This window comes from Ambystoma mexicanum, chromosome 13 (genome assembly GCF_040938575.1).
Source record: "Ambystoma mexicanum isolate Mex_15411 chromosome 13, UKY_AmexF1_1, whole genome shotgun sequence".
Classification (NCBI taxonomy): Eukaryota; Metazoa; Chordata; class Amphibia; order Caudata; family Ambystomatidae; genus Ambystoma; species Ambystoma mexicanum.
In genome coordinates, this window is record NC_090938.1 from 70570255 (window position 1) to 70597219 (window position 26965).

Here is a 26965-nt window from a genome sequence, read left to right on the forward strand (position 1 = left end):
CAATGTTGTCCAATGGTGCCTTCTGCATTGCACTACCAACATGCTGACCTGGCAGCTTTGTGCATAGTCCTGAACGAATGCAAAGTGTGAAATGCCCTGGACATCCAAAATCCTATGCAATCGCATAAGATCAAAGGGCCAATTCTGCATAATCCTGCTGCAGCTGTTTAAAGATGTGAGAGGTTTTAGTTGGTTGTCTGCATAGCCCACTGCTGACACCTGAGTGCAGATCAGAAATGAATACTTTTCAGGGGTAAGGGCTGGAATAAACACCTGGACCGCAGAGCCTAGCCGGTCGCAGAGTTAGGACTCCTTTCAGTGATGGGGTTTCAATAGGAAACTCTCACAACTAGGGATGTAATGTAATGTAACAGAACATATAAAGCGCAACTACGGCCCGTAGGCTTCTAGGCACTAGACACAAACTAAAAAGGGCAATCCCCGAGTGAGAAAAGACCAAACGAGCAGATGAAATATGTTAAAACAGGTGAGTTTTAAGATCTTTGCAGAAAGGCAGGTATTGTTCAATGTCCCTGAGGAAGAGAGGACGCCCATTCCACAGAGTGGGAGTCAGAACCGAGAAGTTATGGCCCCCGCAGTCGGGTTGATGCAAGTGGCTCAAGAGGTCGAATGTGGTTCGACTTCCCATTTTATTTTTATTTTGTGTATTTTTGAGTTTGCCCATTGGGAGTGACCGCAGACAGAATTGCATCCGCCCCCCCCGAGAGACTACTATTGCGCGTCTAAATTACTGAAACATTAAAAATAGTTGGCGGGTCTTCACCAGGCACAGTTCACGGGCGAAAGAGCAGACGTTTTGGAAAATCGTCAAACAGGCGGGGGTGACATTGGTTTTGCTCAGTAAGGACTTTTTTGTGTTTACTGATTTGTATTTTTTTATTTGCATTGAAACGACCCACACTGTCGTTGCAACCCGAAAGGGTAATTGCCTGCAGGTGCGCGTACTATGACCAGACAATGCCTTTCCCACATTTGCCAGCAGGTCAGTAATTGACTCCTGTCTCGCAGTGATGGAGAGAGGTAGCACAGTAGTGGCCGTGAATGCCAAAATGATGATGATATAATGGGAGCTATGTTTCTGTTAGGAGGAGTCTGGAGGCAGGAGGTAGGATGATTAAGGTGTCTTTATTCAGTTACATCTTCAGATCAGTTGTCATCAGGTACATTTATTTATTTATTTATTTATTTATTTATTTATTTATTTTGAAGCTTATATAGCGCACCAAGCCCAGAGGTATCAGGGCGCTTTCTTACATGATGTGGCAGTTACATTAGTTACACGAGCAGGATCAAAAGATAGACATTGAGCACAAAAATGACAGCATGGTTACATACAGTGAATGCAGATACAAGGAGGGAGATGGATATCAGAAGGTTGTACAGGTAAGATATTGGGAGATCCCGAAGCTCAGGGCAGCCCACTGGCTCCCACCACCAAGGCTACAATCTTCCAACTGCGTGGGTGGAACTTTCAGTCAACCCCAAACATTCCAGACACACACAGAACATTCCACTCATGATATCATGACTCACGTGCATTCAGGGAACAGGGAACGAACAGGGAAACCAGTCATAACTTACCACCCTCCCACCCTATGCAACAGAGACATTCGCACAACAAGATAACACAGCACACAGCATCACCACACACAACCCAGACACATGCATATGCACTCTAAGAACTGAGGAATCCAGTTATACAACGGGGCACAACTAACCCCCTGCCAACAGAACCACACCAATATTACCACTAACGTAGCCACCAAAACAGCACAGGATGCCTTCTACCCACCAGTGAAATATTGGAGGGTCGCAAGCTTGCCACACTTGCCACACTTGAGTACTGCCTGCCCCACCTTGCGCCTACAAACTACATACCAGGCCATCAAAACAAAACCAAATATGTGCTGGCACGTGGCACTGCTGCACCCCTACAAGTACAAAACTAACCTCCAACATGCACTGTTTCACACGAGGATGACACAATACACAGGATGCCAACATGCAAACCACGATCATGCAACCCAATCATGAAGGACCACATACTCATCAAACACATGCAATGGCAACAACCTTGCACAGAAGATTTCCCAGATACGTTTCCCTACATTCCCACTCTGTTGGCCAGGCCAACTGAGCAGACATTGGGCCTCTTTACAACCCCGCCGGTAGCCGTACCAGTAAAAATGGAAGGTTGCCACCAGAGTTGTGTTTTTTCCGGCAATTGGCTTTAGGTAAGCATTACAGCCCCAGCAATCCATGAAGCCAGGTGCTGTACAATGTTACTCCCCATTCCCATTTGAGTCCCATATGACTCAATGGGAATTGGGAGGACAGAAGCATTGGCACTGTGCGCAGCAATACCGGTGCTTCCGTCAAAGCCAGCTGGGGGGTGCCGTACCGTTAGCCAGGGTCAGACATGTACAGTCAATCCATCATCAGTTCTTTCTTCCTTCCGTCACTTAAGGTTGACCACTTGACTGCGTTCTCTGCGGCTTCCATCTTGGAATGGGGAGGGTGTATCTTATTCAATCACCATCCCCCTGTGGGGCATTGCTACTAATAGTTTGCTCAGTGGTGTGTTGCTGTAGAGAAGATCACCAAGGGTCCTGTGAAGAAGGCAAGAGCTTACATGCAAGGCCGGTCTGAACCCCGGGAAAGGGAACCTCGGAGGGACATTTCCTTTTCACTCTTTGGTTCCAACCCACACTCAGGGAGTGACTACAGGGACCCCCTGCACAGGGGTGTTGCTCGGTCTGGAAAAGATCCGGGGCTACGCTAATGTCGGGACTGTCAAGAACTCGAGGCTAGCTAGCCTTTTGATTGCAGCCCCTGAACTTCTATCAGGGGCTATGTCTAAAAGACCCAGAACTATATCCCCCTCAGCCCCTGTAACAACGCCCCCTATGCCCCTCCAGCAGCGCCTCTGCCCTAGTGTATCACAGCAGGCCAGGTGCTAGGGCTACTCAAAGCTTCAATGATTTGTTTGTCATCCTTACTCTGGACCCTTTTTCTGGATTCCAGAACATAAGTAGAGTGGCGAGTGCATACTGCAATGAAATAGCTATTTGTGCTGCCGGGTAAGTCAAGGTGAATTTGGCTGTCGAATCTGCCATAAGGATTTTTTTTTAATTCTGAATACGGACGATGGACATTTCCAAACGTGGTTCCAAATGTAATAGAATCCCAACACTGATCAATCAGCATTCAGAGTAGGCATTTGGAATTCTAGTTGCAACTGACCAATCATCGACAGCTCATGATGATTAGCCCTAAATTCCCAAACCTGTGATCTCCGCAGTCATTTGTGAGGCTCTGAGCATCTCGTTGCACTGATGCTGGTTTTGCTGGTTACCAGTTATTGCCGGCTTGCTCCACCCATTCCAGGGGAAAAGGTTTCAGACTCTAGCCAAAAATTGCTGAGCTCAGATCCCATGTCTCGGGAGGATAGCTCAGAGGCAACGTGCTGGCCTTGGAAGCAACGCAGCTTCGACCCCCGGGTCTGCGCTTAGAAACCTCTGGGTATTAAGCGGGTTATAAATAACCTATCATATCATAGTATGACTGTCCTCATCCGCTTATGGGCAAAGGGCCTGGAGGAGTGAAGGGGAACGTCAAAGCCTGAGTGCTTACAGGCGGGGCTCTCCTACTGTGTCCTCTGACACCCCCCCCCCGCTCGCTCCTTTCTTGGCCCATATATAGGACCGGCTGTAGGGCTACTCATGTGAAGTCAATGAGTGATCAGTTCTCCCTTCCTCTCATGCGCTTGGCCTCATGACTCATTTCTCTTCTACGCTATATCGGAATGAGGAGGACGTCGCTTCTTCATTGCGTATTCACCTGTGAGTCGTTGCCACTAATAGTTCATTGAGTTGTTCCCTAACTGCCCATCTGTTCATCAACTACACGCACCCACTCTTTTTAAAAAACTATGAAACCTATCTATAATTAGGAATTAGGGAGTTGTTAGGGTGCTCACTGTCGAGCGGTAGTGAAGCACCACAACAAGGTTTATCTAATAAATGATTACACCGTGGGAAAGACGCCAGCCAATCAAGTGCCCAGGAATGGATGAGGTTGAGTCTGCCTGTATCCACTCCAAGGCTCCCTTGACTATTTCCTGTCTCCATCTTTGTTTGTAGTTTGTTTTTGGAGGAAATCGGCCACACTGTCTGGGATGAGGACCTGAGTTGCTCATAGGGTTAAAGGCCATGTTCAGGGCGGACATGGGTGGAAATGGCCCTACTCCTTCACAAAAATGCTCACTACACTCAGGCAGGGTTCAGGCTACTGGGCCATTATCAGTCTTATCCGCCCCCCCCCCAACAGGGCCATTTATGACATATAAAGGTAAAGTCATTGTTGCAGGGCTGGTGTCGCTCTACTTCCCCGTATTGAGTGGCGTCTCCTCGTGATCTCTAATAGGTCAGCGTGTTTATACAACACACCAGGCAGGGCAAAATGAACACTCAAGACACTATGGAATCCTGGGACAGGAAGTCCAATTGGGAAAAGAGAGACTACTTCTGCACAGGTGTACTTTTACATTAGGATAATAGTATGTTCTTGCTAGATCCTAAGCACAGTAGACATTTCTGAAAGGTCCTTTTTCATTGCAAGGCCACTTGGAGAGCTGGGTATGGAGACGTCGTTAATAAAAGCAGCCGTGTTGTCAGAAGCCCATCTTTACTGGTGTGTTGCTCAGCCATGTTTTCATGGAATATGAACATTTGGGGTCAGTGGCCTCTTAGAGGTTGCCTGCAACACCTGTCAACTTCGTTGCAACTCCTGAAGTTCAAAGGAAGATGACTGCAGCTTCTTCAGAACACATCTGCCCGTTTCCTTAGTAGCTGCCTTTTATCTACAAATATACATCAACGTGCTGTGTTATTGAATATTCGCAAAAGATTGTTGAACGGCATCACACAATGGCCTATCACCTGGGTGGAAGACTGTCTGATATCACCTCCTGTGCTGACATCAGGAGTGAAAAGGCATATGAGGTCCATTTTCCAGCCCTTATCATTTTGGTGACATGAGCCCCCTCCCCACCTCCTGTTTAGTTGACTGCCCAATCAATGGAAATGTTGGGGTCCAGTTAGTACATTCCTTAAAGCTGCACCCCCATACTTTTTCTCCACAAACAGATCTCATGCTGGAAACAAGTTTCAAACAAATTAATTGGGGACGATTTTTTCGTTTCCTTGATCCTTGTGTTGGAATTGTCTTAGGTAACACTGGCAGTCTCAGGAGGATAGCTCAGGCGCAATGCGCTCGGCTTGGAAGCAAGATGACGCGGAGCAAAACAGTTTTGATCCCCGGGTCCGCGCTTAGCAACCTCTGGGTATTAAGCGCGTTATAAATAACCAATGACTTTCACGATAGGGCCATAGTTCTAGCATTTCCTACAAGAGCATTCCCCAGAAACACAAAATGACATCCCAAACAGATGGCAGGATACCACTGTGTGCAATAATGGGTGGGAGAGAAGAACATGTTTTGCCCATCCATCTATTAGCATAAGGCTCGAGTACAGTGGGATTAAACTGTGGGGTTGCCCCCCCTCCAATCCTCCCTGCCCATGGACCCCTTCTGTGGATGCCGATGTGGGTTGCTCTTTCAAAAGGGAGAGATTAACTGTGATTAATGGAAAATATCGCCATTTTTGGGAATTGGGGGGGGGGGTTGTGAACAGCATTCTTTAGCAAGGGCGGGGCTCAACTTAAACTTGTTTGGAACCCACAGGGCTAGACTAACTATGGGAATCCCTCCCATGTGGCAGCCAGTGCATTTCTTTTATTGGGGGGCCATATTTGTGTGAAGCTGATCCCAGAAATCGACAGGAAAATAATTCGGTTCAAAACAAAAAAAGGAAAAAAGTTAGTTTTAGCTAAGAAACCTTATTCAGTTATATGTGAGGTCTGTGTGGGAGGGCTCAAAGAAAGCACGTGGCCATGGCAGGGTTACAATGGCGAGCCCCTTCCGGGGAGAGATACACAGAGGTATCTGCGCTTACATTATAGGGGGACCGGTTCTGCCCAGAACTGTCCCGGAATTGGGTGCTCTGTCCCCCTTTTTCAAGATTATTTTTCAATTGGAAAACTCAGTGGTCCCGGTTTTTGGTAGTAGGTCTTCAGAGCTGGCAGGCTGGAATGCACAATCTCACACAGACGAAGTGCTGCATTTTAAAACTTAAGATAGTGGTAGTTTGTGATAAATTAATATGTGGGTTCTTTTTTGTTATTTTTGTGAACAATAAACCAAGAGAATATGTGTTGATTGCACGAGTAACACTCAAACCACTTCTCCTCCAACCCCTACTGCAGTGTAGTGCCTGGACAGGCACTGTCGAACGTTAGTCCTACTTTTATGTTAGTTGCCCTGTCTCGGTTTTTTGTTTTTTAAATCTGGTCACCCTAGCTTACAAATATTCTTTTATCTGAAGTTTAGGAACCGGCCAATCGTGATCATGGTCATTACATCCTTTCTGGAGGTCTCAGAGGCAGATGCAGTTCAAACCTACTGAGTATTTAGTGAAAAATCTGCTATAATATTTGCCACATTTCTGCACAGTTCGAAATTCCGTAGTTGCCGAGTGCAAATGTTTCCAAAACATGTCAAAATCTGCAGGTGATCTGTAAAATCTGCGAGCGGTGTGAAAGTCTGAGGGCCCGATTCATGGAATATTTGCCCGGTTCAAAGTGACTTTGCAAAACTGAAAAGTGACTTTGCACTGCCGACACAAACACATGGAACCGTGCAAAGTGTATTTTTGCCATGAAAAGTCCGGGCAAAGTCATTTTGTACCGCAAAAATGACTATGTGCCGACTTTTCCCAGACTTTGCACTACAAAAATACAGTGCAAAGTCACTTTGAAACGGGCAAATATTCCATGAATCCGGCCCTGAACAAATCTGCATTTTCTGCAGAAAAATCTACTCCGCAGATATGGCCCGTCTCCAGCGGAAGGAAAGTGATTTTCTCTGGAAACATAATAGGGAGCATTGCAAGTTATCAATTAGGGATACTACCTATTTATATAATGATAATGATGTGCTATTTATATAGCGCCTTAATCCAAAGCGCTTTACAGAGCACACATTTACATACCATATCACCCAACCGAAATTGGTACTCATTTATCGACCTGGGAAGGATGAAAGGCTGAGTTGGCCTTGCCGAGATTCGAACCTGCGATCTGCAGATCACAGCAGCGAGCGCTCAACCCGCTGAGCTATCTTACCGGCTGAGATAGCCGGTAAGATAGCTACATAAGATATAAGACTGCTGTGAAGGGGTAAATAAAGCAATGTTCAGTAAATTAAAATCAGGTGATCAGAATTAATCAAATAAAAGACTAAGCAATGCTGGACTATATAGCAGGATCAAAGTCCAGTGGGGAGGATTCACCAAAAGAGTGAGGACCCTTCCCTTAGAACTACCAAGAACCAATAACCTGGTCTATTGGATGGTCCTCTCAGGGCAGCCTAAAATTATGTGTTACTTCCCTGTGCCTTACCAGAAGCGAAACATCCATTTGCACATCAGTCTGGGCCCACCAACGAGGACGATTCAGTGCCGAAAGGCCAGGCAATTCAAGAGTACCCACACCAACCCTTATTGACTGACGTAGAGCAAGGGTTTCATGCATGGATCACCCAAACTAAGCCACTGGTGAAAGCCCCAGCATTTGCCTAAAGTGTGAGACCTCCGCTACCGAGAACCAACAAGGCCAGGTAACTGAGCTATATAAGACGGCACCCACCCTGGAGCAGTGGTAGAAGTGCACCGAACAAAGTAGTGGAACCGTAGTCTCGGCAGGGGGGAGGGTAGGCGGAAGCATAGTGCACCTTAGCAGATACACCGGCCGTATGAGTGGAAAAGGAAGGCAGGTAAAGTTATGAAGGAAATTGATGGAAGTGGAAGCCTGACGTGAAAGGGACTGTGAATACCGGAAAAGCCCAGATCAGGACAGAGACGCAGAAAAGTACCCACACCCCTTCTGGGGACATTACGCTAACCCAGCTCCTCACTTTCGAGACAGAAATGCCAACTAACCAATCCACTAACAATTTCCCCCCCTCTGCATACACCTCTCAAACTCCAAAACAAACACAACCACAAACCTACAGCACAACAAACCACACTAACTTCACTACAATGCAACAACAAAACAAAAGCACACATAGACTCACACAACAGTGCACTCCGACTACCGGCCGCAAACACCCCAGGCCCAGCCAACGGACCCATCGGGCTGAGGCTACCAACAGCAAATCACTGCCCTCTTGTTCTTTTCCAGCTTCCTCCCACTTACCCACCCTCCCTTTCCCCTTATCAGAGCCGCCAGAGCGGCAGGGGACCACTACGGTGGTGATAGTGTGCGGTACAAATGTCCTTTAACATTAACATTCCTGTACCTTTCCTGTACCTCTGTAACTAAGCTCTCACAAGTAACAGCGCCTCAATGCCCGTGGGCTGCTTGCGCGCTATATAAATCTAAATAAATAAACATGGGACAAGGGGTCGCCGCTGGGGCTTTGCAATGGTAGTGACTAGTAGCTAAGGCTCCTATTACAACTTTACACTTGCACAAGGACATGAATGGGCAAATCCTCTATATAGAATGGTGAATATGGTCGGAAAAAGTAGAAGAATGGTAAACAGAAAAAACAAAAGTAGTGGAACATCGTTCCCGACCGTTCCTGCTCACTTCAATCTCTGCTCTGGGTGGTCTACAAAGACAGTGTTGTTCCCCGTGCCGTACCGGAGGAGAAATAACCCTTTTCATATCAAATTGGTTCCATCCATAAGGACGGTCCAGCACCAGCAGTCCAGGCAATTCTCCTCTGGACATGAGGACCAACAGCCATCTTTATGAAATAGTGTCATTAAAAGTCAGCAGACAAAAACAACAAAGAAAATTAATGACAAGCAGGAAACGCTTAAAGACCACTGGTGATGCTGTTGTTTATGTTATGATATGTTATTTATAACGCTCATAACACCAAGAAGTTTCTAAGCGAAGACCTGGGGAACGAACCAGTGGTGCTCTGTGTCGCCTTGCTTCCAAGACGAGCACATCGCCCCTGAGCTATCCTCCTAAGATAAATAAATAGCGCAATATTGAATCTCTCGGTTTCCTGGATAAACTGTGATATCATGATGGCTTTCCAGACCTTCTTCTTGGGGCTGTGACCACGTGTTAAAGTCGCAGGACCCCCCCCCCCCCAGTCCTGTATTACATTATAGATTCTACACTGCCTGGGAAATCCCAGATGTGTCATTGACTACTGCTAAGTCAATGGCTACAGTGGCTGCCTGGAGCTCCAGCACTTCTGCTCAAAGTGACAAGTATGGCCAGAAAACGGAGAGCGGGAAAGTCTTGCAAAACCACACGCCCTACCTACACGCCCCCTTGGCACCAAACTCAGACAGTACACACGCGTGTGAAGGCAGGGGCAAGGCTGCCCGCGTGCATTGCCCTCTGTGCCTGTTACGAAAGAGCTGAAATCCGCAGCCTAGAGCCAGGCCGGAAAACCACAGAGCAACAGGGTCTAAAATTATCCCATCTGGAGAAGAGGGCGTGGAGACGGAGGTTAAACCATGCACCGGGATGTTGAAACCCGGGCATGTCGGCGCTGCCCTTACAAAGCAGTTGCTTTTGGGATAAGGGCTGAAATGAAAGCGGGCCTGGCGAGAAATAGAAAAAAAAAAAGAAAGCAGGCCTGGCTCTAGCAAAGGACATAAGAAGAGCTTGTGAGCAGATGTGTCTGCTGCTGTGCTGCTGTAGGGTTTTATCACACATCTGCCTATTGAAGGCTTCATCACTGGAGTGCCAGTCCCGGGGGTGTATCACAACATATTGTAGGGGCTTATCCACATATGTTCTTTATATATTTTGGGATTTGTTAAATTAGCCCATCTCTCCCCTCCTCTACAACCTATTCTTGTAATCTGAAGCAAATTCTTTGTCGCCTTGAGTGACAGAAAGAGAGAGAAAGGGAGAGTTATCATTCCAGTAGTCCTTCAAGGATCTGCAACCACTCGCTCTCAAGATGTGTTGGACTACAACTCCCATTAGCCTACCCTGCATAGGCTAAAGAATCATGGGAGTTGTAGTCTAAAACATTTTAAGAGCTATAGATTGCACACTCCAATAGAATAGAAACACGGTGGGCAGAAGGAGCTGGTTGGGGTTATTCAAGTTACCAATTGCAGCTATGCCGGCACAGCATTCTTGGTCTGCAAAGCAAGACTACTAACAGAATGTCCATTGTACAGATCAGAAATCAGAAACCAGTCACTCTCCAGATGTTCTGGGCTACGACTCCAACAATACCTTATCGGTCACTGTGCTGACTAGGGTTGGGGATCCGGGGAGCCAAAGGTTGCACGCACGCGGTATAGGTTTCCTGAAAAGTTTTAGTATAGTGTCTACAGGCAGACCAGTGTCCAAAATGAAGATTGGTTCCTGATGTCATCGAAGAAAACATACGTGAACAGGGCAGTCGCTAGGCATTTCCTACCTTTCAAGGGGTTCTTCTGTCCTTTCCGGTTCTGGAGGACCCTGATCCTAGTGTCAGGCCTTGAGATGACATCATTTTGGGCCTATTTCTAGTTGCCTTGGGTTCTGTCAGCCGAGGTTTCCTTTCCAATCACAGAGTTTGCTTTGGTGTGTTTTGTGGTAGGCAACTCAACATGTTTTTCGAGTGTCTATTACAGTCCAACTGCCGCACGTGGGGGCACAACTGAAACCTGGAGGCATTCTACTCTCTCCATGATGCCACCAGATGGCATGACGAGGCCACCGGCAGGTGTCGGATCAGGAAGAGCATTCTGGCCGAGCAGGGCATTGGAAAGCCCCGCCCCCTCTGATTTGCCACATGTACCCTGCTTTTGGGCCAATCATATAGTCTGAATATTTAGGTTACTCCAATTGGCTGAAAGACATGGCATCCTCTCCAGTTCGTGCGAAATGATTTGAATGTCGATCCACGGGAGGGGGGGGGGGGAGCAAGCTTCAAAGGAATTCTGATCGATTGCACCTGCGCCATTGAATTCAAACCAATTCTTCCATTGATCATCCTCTCACTGCCATATTTAGATGATTTAATATGAAACCAAAACAGTGGTTTAAGATAAGCCCCAGTTTGGACTCAAATCATGTCCTCATCCTTCTCAAATGATTACATGCTGACAGCCAAAGCAATGCCCACATAAGCCACGCATTGCCGTAAGACGTATATGGGAGGATAACGCAACAGACCTCATGCCTCAAACGGATTCCACAAGGCCCCGCAACCTTTGACTCTCCAGATGTTTTGGACTACAACACTCATCAGCCCTAGCCAGTATAGCGAATGGTGCGGGATCATGGGCTGTTGAGCATGGACCCAGACCACATGGTGGCACGTTCGGCTTTCGTCTCCGAATGCCAACTTCTGGTCTCTGGTCGCATTGTTGAATTCTATCAGCAATGAAGGAACTGGTGGAGATAAGAGAGTGGATTCAAGTTGATAACATGTGATTTGGAATTCAAAAGCCAAAGACCAGCTTTACTAGTGCCCCAGAGCCCATATGGCCTATATGGGAAACCTACAAACAAACAATTTGGAAAATCATCCGTTGTTAGCTAATCACTGCCTGGATTTTCCTGAAGAGTACAAGGATTACAAGGATTTTCTTGACTTCCTATTAAATAAAATGGCTGCTGCACCTTATCGCCATTACTTCTGATTAAACGGAATGGCTGCCTACTGCGGGAATGCCCTTTAGCTAAGGGGGCTTCACCATCAGGGTACACCACACCAGGAAACATGACAAATCCACTTTTGCTAGAGAATTTCAAAGTGCATACAAGGGGAAATTAACTTTATAAGAGAAGTATTTCCTGCAATTTTGCCAGAGGCGTAATTGAAAAAAAAACCCTCATAATACTGCAATATCGTGACTAGAAAAATCATGAGATTTGCCTATTGTGTTTTAAGATTTACATTTTCTAAACACTCTACTATTCATATTTCCAAGTGAGTTTAAGTGTGTTTTGCTTGATGTCTTGTTGTATCAGACGTGCTCTATGGTGGAAAATTACAACTTACTGTGGCACGTCTGCGCCCTGTACGCGTGCCTAGACAGCACAACGGTTACCCTGTCCTCCCGTGCACAGAGATCTTATCCCGGTTATGCAATAGCAGCCTTGTCTCAGAGCACAGAGCAAAACAAGCACAAATGTTGCCTGTAGTTGCCAATTTAGAGAAGAAAAGCAAGTTACTCTGGGCTCACTGCATATCCCCCATGGCACGCGGGAGGAAGCAAAAAGCCACAAGGCATTTATGGCACTGATTTGCTGTACCCGGACACGTTTCAGAAAATGTATTGGCTATGTAGGGGTCAAAGTGCTAAGAGAGGCTGGAAAAGGAATAACTTTATTGTTGGGGTCAGACAGGTCAAGGCATCCATGGAATTATCACAGCTAACCAGCCTTACAGATAAGAGATATATCGGCCATTTTTACCCCCTAAAATAGGCAAATACTCCCAAAAAATAAAAACAAGGAGTAAAAATACTCTCAACAAGAAATAGGAAACTGGTACATAGGACCTTGTGCCCCTGTTTTCACCCACAGAGCTCCATGGATATGTTGGGCCCAGTCGTGCCTGTAGTACCACAGGAAGAAACTGGTATTATTATTACTGCCTGATCAGAAGAAGTAAACATGTAGCTTTTAATGAGCATGAACAACCAGCTGCAAAGAAATAATTATCACAAAAACATTTCAGTTTTCCAGTTAAAACATATTTTCACTCAGTTATAAAATACTCCCATTGGGAAGTGGACTTACGTGTTTACTCCCCAAAAAATAATTTCACTCCCAACTTTAAAAAATAGGCAGTAAAATACTCTCCCTTCAAAATCTTATCTGGAGCAGTGCAGCTAACCACCAAATATTTCCTATTGATTTCCATACCAGGATATTTTCGGAATCTCATGTGGTTTTACAGACATTCAAACTAGCCCTTGTGAGAATTCAGACGAATTCAAGAAGTATTGGGGTGTCATGTAGGTTCTTATGAAATTCTAAGTATTGTTCCCAAAATCCCACTGGTTTCTCACAAGTTCTTATAGTTATAGGAACCTTATAAGGTATTGCTATGTGGGTAGCGATCAAACGGGCCCATGTTACAAGGATCGCTCTCATCAACCAGGCAATACACATAAAAGCGACATACACACTGCAAATCCTCCTGTGTTGTCTACCTGGTCTAAATGAAGAAATTCCTGCAAAGGAAGTATGTTATTGAAACTTGCGGGGAGTTGCGTGAATGGATGTACCTACGTAGATACACCACCTTGGACCACACAAGAGAAACACTGGCCGGTCGCAACTTCACACAGAGTGGGCACCACGGCAAGATCTGTCAGTGATGTGTAAACTCTTAAATACCACACAAAGAAGAACATGTAGAATTGCTGATCATTCAAAAGAGTAGACTCTCTCTCTCTCTCTCCCTCTCCTTCGCTATCTCCCTCTTTTCTTGCTCTCTTTCTCGCTCCCTTTTTCTCTCTCACTCACAATCTCTTTCTCTCTCCCCTCCCACTTTCTCTTTGCTCTCTCATGCACTCTTTCCTTTCTCTCTGTACCCTTATCTCTTTCTCTCACTTTTTCAGTTGCTCTCCCTCTCTCTCTCTCTCTCTCTCTTGTTCTCTCTTCCTTTCTATCTCTCCTGCTATCACCCTCTTTTCTTGCTCTCTTTCTCTCTCCCTCTATCTTTCTCACTCTCTCTCTCCCTCACACTCTCTCTCTCTCTCCCCCTCCCATTTTCTCTTTCTCTCTCGTGCATGCTCTCTGCTTTCTCGCTGTACTCATCTCTCTCTCTTTATCGCTTGCTCTCCATCTCTCTCTCTCTCGCTCTCTCTCTCTTTCTCTCTCTCCCCATCTCTCTCTCTTTCTCTTTCTCTCTCTCTCTCTCACCCTCTGCCCCACTTTCTCTCTCTCTCTCTCTCTCTTATAGATGCATTGTATAAAGTGTGCAACAGATATCATAGAATGGCCGATCAGGGGAGGAGCCAGCCTGCAGACCTCAGCCATTACCTGGTCATTACCCGGTCATTGCCCGGTCCGCCCCACCTCACCGAATGCCAAGGCTACCCATGGCTTCAGTCAAGGCTGCAGGCTCTCACACTTCCACATACCCATGGCTCTGCTTTGGTGGTATTCTTTCCACTTGGTTTGTACTGTTCTAAAATCAGAGATGGCTTCCGGCACTTGCCATGGTCTAGCAGTGTGATAGGTGCAGTTCCCTGCGGCCGGCGCAAGCAAGCACGGATTTCTGAATCTGGAGGTTCTTTAAGAAATCATGGTCCCACCCCATTGCACCACACGTGTTTGCAGAACTTAGCAGCAGATACCCTTGGTTCATTCCCGCCCATCTAGACTCTGCCTAGCCGGGGTCTTCCTGTCTGCCCAGTGGAGTAACTTTGCTGAAAATGTTGGGGTGGGGCATGACATCTGAAGAAAACTTGCCACAGCCAAATGAATTGGGACAAAATGGTGTGCCATGAAAGTTGAGGTGGACAAACACCCCTGTCCCCCCCTAAAAGTATGCCCATGTGTCTGCCACCCACTTCCTGTACAAATACTATTAGCCTGGGTCGTTTTTATAATGGAGGGATGTTGTCACATAAGCCAGGGGGCCAAACACCTGTCCTACCACTTCCCAATCCGTACGATTGACCACACCAACGGGCACTCTCACCATGCAGTACCAATTAAACCAACAGTGGAGTGAAGTTGCTGAAAATGTTGGGGTGGGGGGACATGACATCTGAACGAAAGGGGCCCCTGCCAAATGAGTGGCACAAAAGTAAGGGTGTACTTCCCTGCCTTGCCCTGATACTGGACTTCCAGTCGAATACTCTCTCATTCGTTAGAACCGAACTTAATATATCATAGCATTTGAACCCAGAACCTAACGGGTCGACTCAATCACCTAGTAGTGTTGTCGTACCTCGCCATAAGGGGTGCAGAAGGTCTCCACCTTTTCAAGTCCACACGTCGAGGAGGCCCGAAGATCACTAGCTCGCCCAATCAGAATGTCCCCCACCGGTGGGTAGCAGGCCCCTTGCGAGCAGTCCTGTTGGGCTTGCAGCATGCATGGCAACACTAAAGGGAAACACAGGAAGAGCATGAAGAAAAGGCTACATGGTGACAACAAATGTTCCACTCATTTGCAACACTACCCATCACACAAGTAAACACCAAACATTATCCATTCCCTTCGGCAACACTAGTACACTCCTGGTTTTAACTTTGTATTCTGGGACTTCAGTCCTGGTTTTAAAATGGGGATATCCAGTACTGGAAGTCCAAGAATGCAAATTAAAAAATAGGACATAAAAATAGCACATATATCGGCCTCCTCCCTTTTGGGTTGTCCAACTCCAGGCCACAAGGGCCGATTCCATGCCAGATTTTCAGGATACCCCTTTATTAACATTCATGAAATAAATTTGCATACAATGCTTCTAAATGTATGCACATTTTTCCTCATGCATATTAATGAGGGATGTTTTGAAAACCCATCAGGGTTCCTGGCCCTCGAGTCCCAGAGTTGGACAACCAGGACTGACATCCCCCAGGCTACCCAAACCTTTTTTCCCCAGCTGCATCATTCCCACTCTCTCCGAATTTGTAACACCTATTACCCACGTTTACATCCTCTAATCTTTCCCTAGTAGACTATGGTCTGGAGACCCATTACGTGGCCAGAGTACGCAACTCCACGGACAAGGCTAGGCCCTCCGAAAATATTGCAAATACCGCAGTGGTGACTTGGCGCACCATAGCTCATTAACATTACATTTTAAAGGCTGATGCACAGTGGTACACATTCACTGTGTTCACCTACTGATAAAATAGTATTTTTGTAGCTCTCTGGGAGCAAAAATCACATAACTGCTCGACCAGTATGATATCAGGTGGGATTGCACCCCCAACCAATTTGAGATAGAGCACATTTAGGGGTTCATTCTGATTACTGGATATCTAGTCACATTGGCAAATACCTGACCGTCAACTCTCGTAAACGTATAGATTGCATCGAGGCTGTGCCATGTTTATAAGTGGATTTGATATGTGGCAATCAGGTTTCGTAGGGACGGCCCTACTACAACCTTTGGTCGAACCCTATTCATGTGTACCGGAAGCTTCTCAAGACCCTCCTTTTCTCTTCCTCCTTCCCTCTCCCACTCCCCTGCTAACGCCCGCCCCCCTCTGCTTCTTGACTGGCTGCCTCATTTCTTCAGATTCTTACAGGGCACCAGACCCTCCTCGATCAGTCTACCACTGCACCTGGTCTCTCCTGACCCCACCCCTCCAACCTGCACTTGGCTTCGGTTACCTCCCACTGCACAAGCATGGCTGTGCCTGCACCCGTGAGCCCTTCCAGCCCCGCCCCTTACACTTAGCACGTGGACCTTCTTCCCCTGCACTCTCTGCATTCCCCGGCATGGACCACCTGGCCTCCCCTGGCACTCGCTTACCCACCCTTCCAACCTGACTTGCACTTCCCCCCACACTTCTTGTTTACTGCACTTGCACAATCTAAATGTCACATGGCCTAGTAGGACTGTCGTTTTCGTGTTTCTTCATCCCTGTTTTTAACCTCGCCACCTCGTTGCGGCTTGAAACACCTTTGGCCAGATTCACAGAACGCTTCCCTATGGGATTGTCCCATTATAACATGCTTCTGTGAATCAAGCCCCTTGTGTATAGGCGCATTATAAATACAAATAATGAAATGTGTGCACGTCACATGATCCCTGTCGGAAGCGTAGCCCTGCTGAGCAACTGCACCAGTGGGGCCACTGGCTGTCCCAATATTTCTGATAGTTTTTCATGTATGCCAACATTATGCATGCTATTCAGAAGATGCTAGTCCAGATCAGATAATGATATGTAACCTTTGGCATTGTTTAGTAATGGCATTACCACTCTTTGTTGCCTTTATTATTTATTTATTATTTATCTGTTTCTCCTTTGCTCCGCACTCTCCACTTCTCCCCCCTTCCATGCACTTTCCCCCTCTCGCTCCCCCATGCACTTGCACGTTCTCAGTGTCACTGGGCCTAGGAAGATCACTGTTTTTTTCTCCCCTGTTCCCCTCCCTTGCCTTGTCGCGCTCCGAAACACTTGTGTACGAGCGCGATGGAAATAAAATATCAACATCGATATCAATGGCAAAATGTTTGCTGGGACATATGAGTCTGCACTAGACATATGGTAGCCAACCCCTACTGGTTTTACCATTGCATGTTGCTGCTGGGTGTGAAGATAGATCATGTATGTACAGCACGCTTTGTGGGAGTTGCATCCTTGCTGTGATTGGTTGAGAGTCGTAGCCATGCTACCATAGGTAAGAAGTGGCAACCATTCGGTAATTGGATTGGCAGGCATGCCGTGTTAATAATGCTATGATTGGCGGAGTGTGGTCACCATCCTGTGATTGGTTGAGAGTGGTAAACATGCTGGAATTGCTTGTAGGAGGAACCTGCGGCCCGCGCCGATGGCAATACGGTTAGTGATGGCCATTTCAGCTTGCATTTGATTTACAGCGCACAGAAACCACGAAACAGACCGCAGGCGCTATAAAGTGCAAGATTCCACCAGAACTTTGTGTGAAAAGAGATCCCTGGTGAAAGGTCAGCTTTGACAATCTAGTCAGAGCCCGACATCACTGTGCTTTCTGAAAGCTGTGCCAAACAGCGCAAAGAAGCGGCCCACTGTCCTCTACTCCCAGATGGCGCCAGCTTTCTTTATTCTAAAAGTAGTGGCCGCATTACGAGTTGGGTGGTAAATTGTTCATCCATTGATTTACCACCATAATGGATTACTGTTCACGCCACTCGGAACCGTGATTATGAGTTCTGGTATGGCGGTGTTACTCTCCACTTTCATACATCACAGGACTCTGAAATTTCTTCCGATTTACCGCCAGCTGTAATTCTGCATGGTAAATTATCCATTTTACCGCCAAAGCTCGTAGCACGGCGATGCAGTAATATGGTGTTAAATGTTAAAGTGGCGGTATCAGAACTACCGCCACTTTACCACCGCTTTTTGCCGCAGTCGTAATGAAGCCCATTGTTAGGAAGCACAATAGAAGTGCTTTAATCTACACTTCGAAGAGTCTCTCCTTCAGCCTCTAGCAGACTGGAATATTTCAACGCTAATAAGAGAGAGAGAGAGAGAGAGAGGCACGTTTGTAGGTGAAGGTCAGAGAATACACCTCTATGAAGTACAGCCTCCAACCAACCAATGAAACGATAGGCTCCAAAATTAGGCCGGCGCCAAAGTTAAGAAAAGGGTTGCTATTTATTGAACTGTGTCACACTGCTATAAACAGACGTGTGACCTACATATGAATGCAACATGTTAATGTGACCCAGAAGGCCCAGTGTTCGGTGCGCTTTATAAATGTCTGAATAAATAAATAAATAAATAAATGACATAAATAGAAACACCCCCTCACTGATGAAACCTGTCGGGCAGATGCTGTCACTTACCAAGAAGTAGAGCCCAGATCCACATGTTGCGTCTGTCTGTCACTGGCCGCAAAGTGCAGTGTACCTGCGAAGAAGGAATTTTCACAATAAGCAAATCCATTCAAGAAAGCTGCCCTACTTGCTCCCCATGCCCTTGTTAGGAGCCAAAACTATTGGTATGGATATTCATACATGGAAAGTGTACATTATTTACTGTTTTCCATGTTTCTGGCATTGTGATCTGCTGAGAAATTGATTTAACATTTCTTAAATAACATATGGGTCAATTTTCACAACTTTTAAAAAAATGTACCTTATGGGGACCTGTGTTTAATTTCGTGTGTTGATTTTTTTCAGCTCTGCTCCCATAGTGTGTGTGTGAGTGGGTGCGTGGGTGTGTGTGTGGGTGCGCTTGTGTGTGTGGGGGTGCGCGTGTGTGTGTGTGGGTGCGCGTGTGTGTGTGGGGGTGCGCGTGTGTGTGTGGGTGCGCGTGTGCGTGTGTGTGGGTGCACGTGTGTGTGTGTGTGGGTGCGTGTGTGTGTGTGTGCCTTAGCAATACATGCTTGCCTCTTCATCGAACCAATGAAACGAGCTCCAGATGACTGAGGCTTGACAGAACAGTGTTTGTTGTGCTCTACTTGTCTTTTTTAAGTTGATGCATGGTTTGTCCTAAGTCATTAAAGGATTGCTATCACTTGGAATGGAGTGAACTGTACAGATGAGCTTCATTCGCGGCAGGACATTCATTGCACCATTGGAGGAAGCGGCTGGCGTACGACAGACGCAACCTATTGCCTTTGCTTATGCTTTTTGACTGCTTCTGCTACACTCTGTGTTTCTGTGCCCTTCTATGGCCCAATTTTTTACGGCTGTCTCGAAGGTGTGCAATTTGAAATATGAACGAGAAAAATTGGACAGCTATATTTCAGATAAAAGAAAGTGGTGCGCCTTCCCAAATCCCTCCCCATACAAACATGACCAAAATCATCCTAAACAAAAACCTGCACCGTTAAAACCAACAGTTTGGGCTTTTATGTAGGTATTGGCTAAGCATTTTACAGGCCCTCTAGCTGACCATAAAATGGCAACAGCTGGCAAATGATGCGAGTAACTGGGCAGGTTAAGACAGTGTCTACATTATACCAATCTAATGCCCATGCAAGAGCCAACACTGATAGATTTGTCAAGGCATACTTTTGGGCAATGTTGCAGGGCCTGCCAAAGCGAGGTAGGGTAAATGCTGGTACCATACAGCAGAACCAGGAGAGGGGCAGCTCCTTCCCCCATGCCTGCCTCTCTCCTCATCATAGCCGGAGACATGCAGTCTCCCTCACCACAAAGACTGGGAAGGGTGAGGTGTGAGCAATCACCCCACCCTTCCACAAAAAAACATGGTGCTAAGCACCCAGAGGAAACCGCCACTCAGGCAGGGAGAACACAATGCCTGCTCCCGCACCCCGGGGGCCAGACAGTCGGCTAGAGCCGGCCTGGGGGTTGGACTTCTGCCCCCACAGACACACTTCAAAGACCCAAGGCTACCCCTGGGTCTTATAAAAAGAGCTTCACAGCTCTCACAAAATACAAACTGTTTGTCGACCCTGAACAGGGACCCAAACAGTCAGGAAGTTCACTGTTAAGCAACACCCTCCCACCCTAGAAAAGAAGGGAGAAGAACAAACAAAGAAAAAAACAGGACACTGTACAGTGACCATAACAAGTTGTGGGACAAGAAGGCGGCACAGGCCAGAGGGGGTTACCTCAGGACTTGGTGCCCGAAAGTAAGATACCATAAGGATATGCGATTATTGTTATTGTTTGCATAACCACATCTGTAACAATAAAATCCTACGGCCTTTTATTGCCAACTCTTGTAAAACTGTGTGGTCCACCTTACTTCACAGGGAGGGCAGGGTCGGTTATTGTTACTGCATGCATATGGGTCCAGCAGTTATAACAGGAATTCATTGCAAGGAACAGATCCAAGGACACACATATTGCTTATAAATCAAGTGGCTGAAGGCACTGTTCATCAAAACATATTTTTTGTACCGGGACTGGTTTATAGATCTAGTTAACCCAGTACCTTTCAGAAGATAGTGTCTTCCCCTTTAAAGCACAGAGAGAGCTCAAATAGATTCTAGATGGGGGCGGGGGTGTTTCGAGGGATGGGCTGTGTATTCCTTCTCCTAGCCAATCCCCTCTACTATCTTCACTTCCCGTGCCAATAGTTGAGGCTTATAATCAACACAATAAGTACACAACTGTTGGATAGGGCACTGTTTCTCTTCAACTTCACAATTCCGGCCAGTTAAGGGCATCACTCTGCTGTCTGGTTGCTGGAGTTTTAGTTTCCTCACTCGGGACACAATGCCGGGACTGTGTAACCACTCATGCAATCTTGCCCAAACGCCAGGGAAAGTCTATGCCACAATGTAGAGAAAGACCATATTGTAATAATCCGAGAATCAAGGGTCAGTGCTTTGGGAAGAAATGAAACAACATTGATGAAGGACTTGGATGGAAAAGTAAGAAAGAACACATTTTAATACACAATCAGGCTGGGTGGGAGCCTTCTAACATCTTAAAAACTAAAGGATGTACCGACACGTGTCCCGGCCCAGTACTAGTGGACATACAAAAGACATTTCAAGGATTTGTCTGGGTGGGGGGGAAACCTCGCATCAGCAAGCGAATAATGATCCGGGGTAAGAACCAGGGAGGGCTGGGAGTCCCAGATATAGCTAGATATACCCTAGCAGCTCAGCTATCGCACGCATTCTCCTGGGTGCAAGAAGCCGATGTGCCGAAATGGACGCAGATCGAAGAGGCCTGGTGCCCAGGCAACCCCGCGGATCCCTCACGCCTGCCAGAGATAAAAGCGCAAGCAAATACAGCCCCCCTCTCCGCCACAATCACAATTGTGCAATGCTGGAAGGCAGCAGCACGGAAATGGGGTATCCGGGGCGCTCTGGGCCCCCTAACTCCCATCTGGAACAACCCAGATTTTTCACCAGGCTGTCAACCCAACAGCTTTCAATCTTGGAGGGAGGGCAGGCCATTAAAAACGGGCGACTTCTTGGATGAGGGTTCTCCCATCTCATTCGAAAGTTGCAAATCAAAATTTGGGGTAGGTGAGCGGGAGAGATTCCATTACACCCAAATACGGCACTGGCTGTCTCAGGACGGTTCAAGAGAGATGTGCTAGAGTGCTGACAGCTCTGGAAATCTCCCTCACAACTCCAACGAAAAGAAGCAAAACCTCCACTCTGTACCGTCTCAAGGAAAGGGCCGACCCCACAGGAAAAGAAAGGTACATGCTCGAATGGCAGAAGGACCCGGGCCGGGAAATAGAGGTTGAAGAATGGGCAAAAATCTGGACCAGATTGCACAAGAGTTCACAATGCATTACAAATAGGGAGGGAGGCTACAAGCTCTGCTACAGATACTACTTGACCCCAGTTCAGCTCAACAGAGCCAACCCGAATATCCTTGACCGCTGCTGGCGCGGCTGCCCCACCCCTGGCTCCCTTTTTCATACGATATGGACCTGCCCGGAGGCAGAGACATATTGGAAGGAGGTGATCAAACACATCAGGGAAATTACCAGCCTCTCCATACCCTGGGATCCTGGAGTCATTCTCCTGGGAGAAAAGGGGGGGGGCACTCCCATTCTCAGGGCACATTCCCCTTCTATGTACGCACTTACTCCTTTCAGCAAAAATTACATTGGCCCGATTATGTATGGAAAAATGAGGACGGACCCTCAGTAGCGTTATGTTGGGACATCGCGGTCGCTGAAAAGTTAACTGCAATCCGAACCGGCACGCTCAATAGGACCTTGAACACCTGCCATCCGTTTATGGACTATGCAGCCAGATTCCCAGCGCTAACTAGAAGGCCACCACTCACTAGATGGCTACAAAGCAGCCCACTCTATTAACCAACCCACAGACTTAAACCAAAGCCACCCAATACATGGATTCCTACTTAATCACCAAGATTGAGCATGGTCGCAGAAAATAGAGTGCAGGCTACCATCAGTCTATCCCTTGACATTCATATAAATCTGCGTTTTTGAGCTGAAGCAATTAATGATCATTGTGATGTTGTTGATGTCGTATCTATCTGTAAAACCTAATAAAATATTGTTATGAAAAAAAAAAACTAAAGGATGTAAGTGATTAATCAGAGTTGACTTATTTTAAATAAATAAATTAGAGTCCTGCCCATCCCACAGATTGCAAATCTAATATATTGCTACCAAAGAACGCTAATTTTTAATCTAGAGCCCCAAAATGTGTTCAAGGTGTACTTCTGGGCAGTTAGCTGCACACCTGGGCAGTTGGTCATTGAGTGCCCCCTACTCAATATAGCAGTATTAACCCCCCCCCCCCTGCGGGCCTGAGGGGCTGTATTCTGGGATATTATTCCTATACGCACCCTGTGTGCTGATAGCAATGTTTGAATGAATGGGATGTGTGCTTGCAGCAACAACCTATTCATTCAAACACTCACTCAACCAAAAGGGGCATCATGGAAAGGGTAGGCGGGGCTCCATGCAGATTTTTAAACTAGCAGGTTTCATCCTTGTTAAGTCACGCATTTCATCAAATAATAATGTCCTATTTGTTTCACTTTATTTGTTTATTTTTCCCAAAATATGTGCTCATCGTGATGAAATGATAGGTTTGGATGTGGCTGAACTTATTTTTTCTCTGCGGTCCAATTTCCAAAACCATGCTCTTAAGACGCTGCTATCATCTTCACCTGTCTCCACGAACAGAAGGCGAGAGAAAGCAGGCGAGGTTACATGTCTTTTCACCGAATTATTTTCACTTAAGATTTTTTCTTTGAATTTTTTTCAACTGAAAAATGTTTAACCTAATGTAGATTAATAACACTATTTGCTGAAAACCTGTATGCCGAATTTTTTCAATGTTGACATTTTTTTGGGGGGGTCCGCAAACACCCATTTTCAAAATGTAACCCTTTACTCCACTGAAACATACATACATATATTTTAGATAAAAAAACAATTCAGTGAAAGATTTCACTGAATCATAAGTGCAGCACAGTATAGGCAAACTGATGGACTGGCTTCCCGGGAACACCACCCCAAAAATGAAGCATCCTAAACTTACGAGTACCTTTTATGCAGAGAACATAGTTATTTCCAGAAGAAGGAATTGCAAAGCAAGATTTGTCCATTTCTTTCCCCTACTGATTCATATCAGGCTCTTTGCTATTTTTAAAGTGCTAAACCACTAGGTCTGTGGCCTCGCAGCGCTAGGTGCCATTTAAAAATGCAGTGCTGCACCTAGCTGGGTGTCCAGTACACTGAGACAAATATTGCATTCGTAATGACAGAGTCAGGAAAACATAACGACACAGTGCTTGGACTTTCCAGAAATGTGCAATAGGCTGCAAGCCGATGTGTGGATTTGGGGTTCAATGTGAAGCTAAGAGTGTGTGTGTGTTAAACTTTAAAAGAGTAAACCACTTATGAAAGCACAAGTCCTCAGCAATTTGACTCCAGTATTTTAAGTCGTGTAATGTAATGTAATGCATCATCGTTTAGCGCCTTTCACCGCTAGCATGGTCACAAAGCGCTGTAGGTTGAACGCCCTCGGGGGTCCGGTTATGGGAAGAGATTTGAGGAGGTGTTAGTATGCGTGGGTGCATATTGGCCAGTACGATGATATGAGGGGTGGTCGAGTCACTGCTAGGCACCCATGGCGAGCTGGCATGTGGATGGGTGGTGAGTACGATGATATGAGTGGTGAGTACGATGATATGAGGAGTGGTCGAGTCGCTGCTAGACACCCATGGCGAGCTGGCATGTGGATGGGTGGTGAGTACGATGATATGAGGAGTGGTGGAGTCGCTGCTAGGCACCCATGGCGAGCTGGCATGTGGATGGGTGGTGGGTACGATGATATGAGGAGTGGTCGAGTCGCTGCTAGGCACCCATGGCGAGCTGGCATGTGGATGGGTGGTGAGTACGATGATATGAGGAGTGGTCGGGTCGCTGCTAGGCACCCATGGCGAGCTGGCATATGGATGGGTGGTGAGTACGATGATATGAGGGGTGGTCGAGTCACTGGTAGGCACCCATGGCGAGCTGGCATGTGGATGGGTGGTGAGCACGATGATATGAGGGGTGGTCGAGTCACTGGTAGGCACCCATGGCGAGCTGGCATGTGGATGGGTGGTGAGTACGATGATATGAGTGGTGAGTACGATGATATGAGGACTAGTCAAGTCGTTGCTAGGCACCCATGGCGAGCTAGCATGTGGATGGGTGGTGAGTACGATGATATGAGGAGTGGTCAAGTCGTTGCTACGCACCCATGGCAAGCTGGCATGTGGATGGGTGGTGAGTACGATGATATGAGGAGTGGTCAAGTCGTTGCTAGGCATCCATGGTGAAATGGCATGTGGATGGGTGGTGAGTACGATGATATGAGGAGTGGTCAAGTCGTTGCTAGGCAACCATGGCGAACTGGCATGTGGATGGGTGGTGAGTACGATGATATGAGGAGTGGTCAAGGTGATAAATGGTCTAGAGGGCTATGGTAGAGTGGGAGAGAAATGATGTGATATGATAAGTCATTTATAACGCGCCTGTATACCAGTGTGGCTAGACGCCTGTGCAGCTACTTATCGAATCATAAGAAATGCCTGCTGCCCCACTCTTGGCCGCATGCTCCATGCCTGCCTCCCTGCCCATCGCCTGAACACCCTGTACAGCGTGGCAGCTGCTGCACTCTGTCTCCCCCGAGCTAAACGCTTACCTGGTCCAGCAGCCCTGCGTCCTCTTGCTCCGAATGTGGGTCCCACCTGGGTTCTGCAGGGTGAATTCCTCCGCTCCTGGCTTTTTAAGCCCAGCCCCACCTGAGACAGTCAGAGTGAGTGTAATCGCGATAAGGGAGTGCGTCAGGAACTCGATCAGACGGTCCCACCCAGACGGAATCACTCACTGCCTGCGGCGTCTCCTAGAGACAGAAAAACAGCCCAACTTCCCAACTTCCTCCGAGAGCCTACGGGAGTGGGGAGGGTTTGGGGGTCTTCTCTGGCATCTGAGCCCACAAGTTACTCAGCAGGAACACTCTGAAAATGGATAGGGTGTGTGAAATACCTCCATGGCTGTAATGCCAAAGTGTGCTTTATTAAAGACAGGGGCGTGGCCTAGAATAAAAGGCCTTTATGAAGTCGAAGATGCCTTTTCAGAACAGGACCTGTTCAGTCTTGTGGTATTACAAGAGTAAGCCAGGGTTCAGAGCAGAGAGCATGCCACAAAAAACACTGCTGTGGTGGAATTAAGAGCGAGAAAAACACATTTCCCCGGCTGGCAGTAAACCACCTGGATGGGTAAGGGCATCTGCAAAGCTGGCCCTTACTCCCCTAGTGACGTGAGAGGACACTGGTTAGCCCCCCCCATGACACACTGCGATCCTGCACCTATGGTACCACACGTAAAGGAGCTTCGCTAACCATCCCCCATCAACTGACCGACACCCACAGCAGCGATCCACAGCAGGGACTGAATGCTAAATGCATGACGCGGCAGCCATTTTGTAATCCTGTGTTTTTCGCCACTGTTGATACATTTTATGCAGAACCATTTAACTCTAAAAGTGTAAGCTTAGGTTTTCTTATGCAGTCTTATCCAAGGCCGGGTGATGTTTCCCGTGTCAATTATGCTACACACATGCTGCCGCTTCTACGGCGAGACTTACACTATGCGCTTAGAGACTGGTCTCCGGTTTTGAGTGCGTTATAAAAGATTCATTAACTCTGGGTACAGCTGGGGGTCTATGCAATGAGTATGAAGCCCGATCCACTTGTAATGCTCCCGGAACCCTTGTCTTGTGGAAGACCACTTGGGTAGAGATGTGTGGCATATCACCTTTATATAAACTGCAAGATGTGCTCATGTGCCATTGCACCAGAACTTGGCCCTGGCTGAGGTCAGGGCCGGTGCAAGACCATGGGCCTCATTACGACCCTGGCGCTAAGGGGTTAATGACGCGGTAAAAGGCTGCAGCGCCGTTAACCTCTTAGCGCCTAATTACAAGGTCCCTTTGCGGCTCCCGACCTTAACGGCTGGTATGGACCAGCCCTTAAAGTAGGGACCTTGAAGGTAATTACGGTACCGCAACCATAATAGCGCCATTGGTTACCGCCGGTGTTGTAATGAGGGCCCATATGTTGCACCAAGCCAAGTACAGCTGTGGAACGGCTTCTCTTTCAATATGGCCAGATATGCAATCTGTTTAGGTCTGAAATAGTGCCACATTGGGCTCTCGTACCTTGAATCGTCTTCTTTGTGCTAGATGGAACTATCAATAATTATCACAGACCAAATAATCGGACACACCAAAGGAAGACTGCTTT

General features: G+C 47.0%; 1 protein-coding gene across 1 annotated transcript in view; it reads right to left on the bottom strand.

The window, feature by feature from the left end:
- The window catches only part of LAMB3 (laminin subunit beta 3), a 149626-nt gene extending 123950 nt beyond the window's left edge, over positions 1-25676 (bottom strand). Inside the window, exons 1-3 of the mRNA XM_069633278.1 lie at positions 25363-25676; positions 18590-18653; positions 15034-15188 (exon numbers count right to left, since the gene is read on the bottom strand). Of these exons, the coding sequence (XP_069489379.1) occupies positions 15034-15188; positions 18590-18614 (180 nt within the window). The 5' untranslated portion in view covers positions 18615-18653; positions 25363-25676. The remainder of the gene's footprint in view (positions 1-15033; positions 15189-18589; positions 18654-25362) is intronic.
- Positions 25677-26965: the final 1289 nt, after the last annotated feature.